The sequence below is a fragment of the Equus przewalskii genome, chromosome 11, assembly GCF_037783145.1.
Source record: "Equus przewalskii isolate Varuska chromosome 11, EquPr2, whole genome shotgun sequence".
NCBI classification, from domain to species: Eukaryota; Metazoa; Chordata; class Mammalia; order Perissodactyla; family Equidae; genus Equus; species Equus przewalskii.
In genome coordinates this window covers 20026083-20030024 of record NC_091841.1, presented here as the reverse complement: position 1 = coordinate 20030024, position 3942 = coordinate 20026083, and the positions used below count along the sequence as shown (strand labels likewise).

The 3942-nt window shown below is 37.7% G+C and overlaps 1 protein-coding gene across 1 annotated transcript; it reads left to right on the top strand.

Annotated features, from left to right (window-relative positions):
- Positions 1 to 952: 952 nt before the first annotated feature.
- On the top strand, positions 953 to 1894 carry LOC103567026 (olfactory receptor 9I1-like). The gene has a single exon (XM_008543620.2). The coding sequence runs from the start codon at positions 953 to 955 to the stop codon at positions 1892 to 1894; it is 942 nt and encodes a 313-aa protein (XP_008541842.2).
- Positions 1895 to 3942: the final 2048 nt, after the last annotated feature.

The window sequence follows — 3942 nt, the reverse complement described above, 5'->3', positions numbered from 1 at the left end:
CATGGACCTAGGAGCATGTTACTCACATTATTGGAGAATTAAAAATAGTATTTCTAAGTGTGTCAGACCATTTGCTAAGCACAGTTTGTAAGCTATACCCTTCACAATACTATTGTGACTTTGGTATTTCAATCTCTATTAAACCAACAAAGGGACTGATGTTCAGAAAGATGAACTAACTTGCCTAAAGACTCAACGGATTTGAACCTAGGTCTGATTTCAAAGCCCATGTCTTTAATACTATCCACTAGGGTTTCTCCAAACAAAGTGGTATTTTCTGGCTCTGCAGTGAAGCTGATGAAAGTTTCCTATTTGGAACCTGTCAGAAGTTTGGAAATGACTAAGCAACTGAGTTCTAGCTCTGGCTTTGCGTTTTTACTATGAAATCTTTTTTCCTCAGTTCTATTGAGATGTAATTGACATATAGCACAGTATAAGTTTAAGGTGTACAGCACAATGATTTGAGTTACATATATCATGAAATGATTACCACAATAAGTTTAATTAACATTCATTGTCCCAAATAGATACAAACATAAAAGAAAAAGAAAAAATGCTTTTTCTTTTGATGAAAACTCGGGATCTATTCTCTTAATAACTTTCATATATACCATACATCACTGTTAACTGCAGTCATCATGTTGTGCATTACATCAATAATACTTATTTATCTTTTAACTGGAAGTTTGTATGTTTTGACCACCTTATGCAATCATAAGCTAGTCACTTCACTTCTTTGACCTTCATATTCTTCTCTCAAAAATGGGATTAACATTATGCCCTCCCAAGGATTTCTGAAATATCAAAGGAAATAAAGTAAAAATTGTAAAGTACTTTACAAATCTAAAAGATTATTATCGTTACTGAAAATAATCATATCAAGCCATGCTCACCTTAATTTATCTTCAGTGAGATTTTTTTTTTTATTATTTTAGTGGGCTACCTAAGATTCATGGCAGAGAGTGGCACTGTGGTGACAGATTTTGTTCTGATAGGGTTTCAACTGCGGGAAGAGCTGCAGATGGGTCTCTTCTTTGTGTTTCTGGTCCTTTATCTCATCACCGTGGTGGGTAACTTGGGCATGATAGTGCTGATTCAGAGTGACCTTCACCTCAAGACTCCCATGTACTTCTTCCTCAGCCACCTTTCCCTCCTGGACACTTGTTACTCCTCTGTTATTGTCCCTCAGTTGCTTGAGACTTTGGGTACTGATAAGATGGTCATCTCCTATGAGTGCTGTGCTGCTCAGTTCTTCTTTTTCACACTCTGTGCTAGCTCTGAGTGTTTCCTTTTGGCTGTGATGGCCTATGACCACTATGTGGCTGTGCGTAATCCTCTCCTCTATGCCACCACCATGACACCACAAACCTACAGGGGCCTAGTGTCTGGGGCATATGCTGGTGCTATGGTCAATTCCACAATCCACACTGGGTGTACCTTCTCAATCTCCTTCTGTAAGTCCAACCACTTAGACTTCTTATTTTGTGACTTCCCACCTTTGCTGAAGCTTGCCTGTAGTGAGACCAGGCCACAGGAACAAGTGGTCTACCTCTTAGCTTTCTTGGTCATTACAACCAGCATTACAGTGATTCTCATATCCTGCCTGTTCATCATTTGGGATATTCTGAAGATTCATACAGCAAGTGGAAAAGCCAAGACTTTCTCCACCTGTGCTTCTCACATGACTGCAGTGGCTCTTTTTTGGGGGACACTTATGTTCATGTACTTGAAAGGTAATATGGGAAAATCCCTCACGGAAGACAAGATTGTGTCAGTATTTTACACTATGGTCATCCCTATGCTGAACCCAATGATCTACAGCCCGAGAAACAAAGAAATGAAGGAGGCTCTGAAGAAAGTTCTCAACAGGATGACGGTTTCTCAAGTAGAGTAAAACTTGAGCTCGATCAATTAAGAAGTTCCTGCAAGTCATCCTTTGGGCTTTTGGCTTGTTCCCTTAACACATGAACCAGATCTTGTATTGATAAAGACATATTGAGGCCAAAAAACATAGATTGGGGTTCCAGCAATTTCATTATTAGCCCCTGACCTTGAGCCAGAAGTTCCCTGCCTCAGTCTTCACATCAATAAAAATGTATGCCTTGCTATGATTCAGAGAGATGGACTGTCAAAGGGATTTATCACTGATAACATGTTATAAGATGTAAATTTATTTTTCTTTCCTGTCATGAGTATTGTTAAGTGTTTTCTCAGTTACTTGAATTTTTTCTACTAAGCTAATATTTTCACCTTTGAATATTTACAAAACAATACCTTAGTATTTATATAGTAAGGGCAGTCACATTCTTTTGTTGTGGATAGTGGGGTGGAAACCAGCCTTGACCAAAGAAAATTTTCTCAACATTCAATCATTTCTAATTTATGGATTTGTCAGGCAAAATACAAGTAACTAAACAGAGGAAGAAAAATAGAGGAGAAAGAAGATATGAAATGAGAAATGTTCAACTAGAATATGTTAGCCTACATCCCAAGATGGCATACAGGAACAAGACACTTTAGAATGACAGATGTAATTATTTACATATATTGGAAACAGTTTGCTCTTGATGTAGAGGTGAACAAGTCCCATATATAACTTTTGAAATATTTCTTTATCATCAAAGGTAAGAAGCTCTATTTTATTTCTGAAGCATTATTCATGTGCTATCTGCCTCAGTTAACTCAAGCTATTTTCTATTCTTCAGTAATGAAAACTACTATCTATTTCTGTCTATGGTAGGACATTTAATTTATTGTCAGAATGTTAATGCACAAAGGGCACAATCTACTCACAACAAGACAAAAGCCAATCATCAAGAGGCAAGATGATGGCAGAGAAAGGGCATTTTAGTTCAGCTTGCTAGCAAGGGTGAGGATGGCTAACTAATGTCTGCAAGAACCATCTTAAGGGGAACACAGAATCTTGAAGCAGTTATATAGGCCAGTGGGTTATAGAGGAAGGAGTTAGGAATGTTGACCCTCTGGTACTACAGACTGGGAATGGCCACACCTGATAGACTCTCTGTTTGGGGATCATTACATTTCTAGGCACTCAAAAACCCCCAAAGTTATCTTCTTATTGCAGCTGAGAGGTACATGAACAAGCAGGGGTCATAAAATCTATAGAGAAGTTAGACCTCCTGGATGATGCATATCCAGCTGGGTTAGTTACTCCTAGGTCAAGGGTTGACTTCCCTTATGTCAACCTTGTGTTGAGCTGGTATCAATTCTCCCTGTTATTTTTCAGTCCTCAATCTTGAGAGATATCTTGCTGATGAGGGGCATAGATTGTTCCATCTCATTTAAACAGTCTCTTAGTAAGATTGTGATGCAGGTGGGCTCCCAAAGTTAGACCTATATTGTATAAGCAAGCAACGACATATTTAACAAGAAGCATTTCTAGAGAAACAAAAAGGAAAACAAGGTTAATGGTTGGAGAAAAGTATAGACCAGCTTCTGAGCCTAGGGAATAGCAACCAAAGGATTTCTAGATGTTAGAGTGGAAGAATCTTTCGCAGTTTGAAATGTCTCCAATGATGTCATTGGATGTTCAGGTATATTTCTGAGTAGCTTACACAGGAACATACTTGAATTTCTCTTAACTTTGTATCAAATTGCCCAGTTTCCATCTGCAAGGCTTCAGGGAAAGGGCAGCTTCAGTTCTCAATGATTCCAAATGTAAGTGGTGGAAAAAATTGAAAACATTACTTTGGAGATTTGTAGCCAGATATTTCAGGAGACTAGAAGAATTCAGGATCCAGTCCAGTTTACAGACAGAAAATAAAAACCCTCAAAGATAATTATCAGAGCTAGAACCTAATATTCATGAATGTGTACTATACTTTCTATTGAAGTATAATTTTTCTCTATAAAATCACCCTCATTTTTACCAAAGATAGCCAATTAATACTCATTCGTTTGCAAAATAAGTTTAGTTTCAAT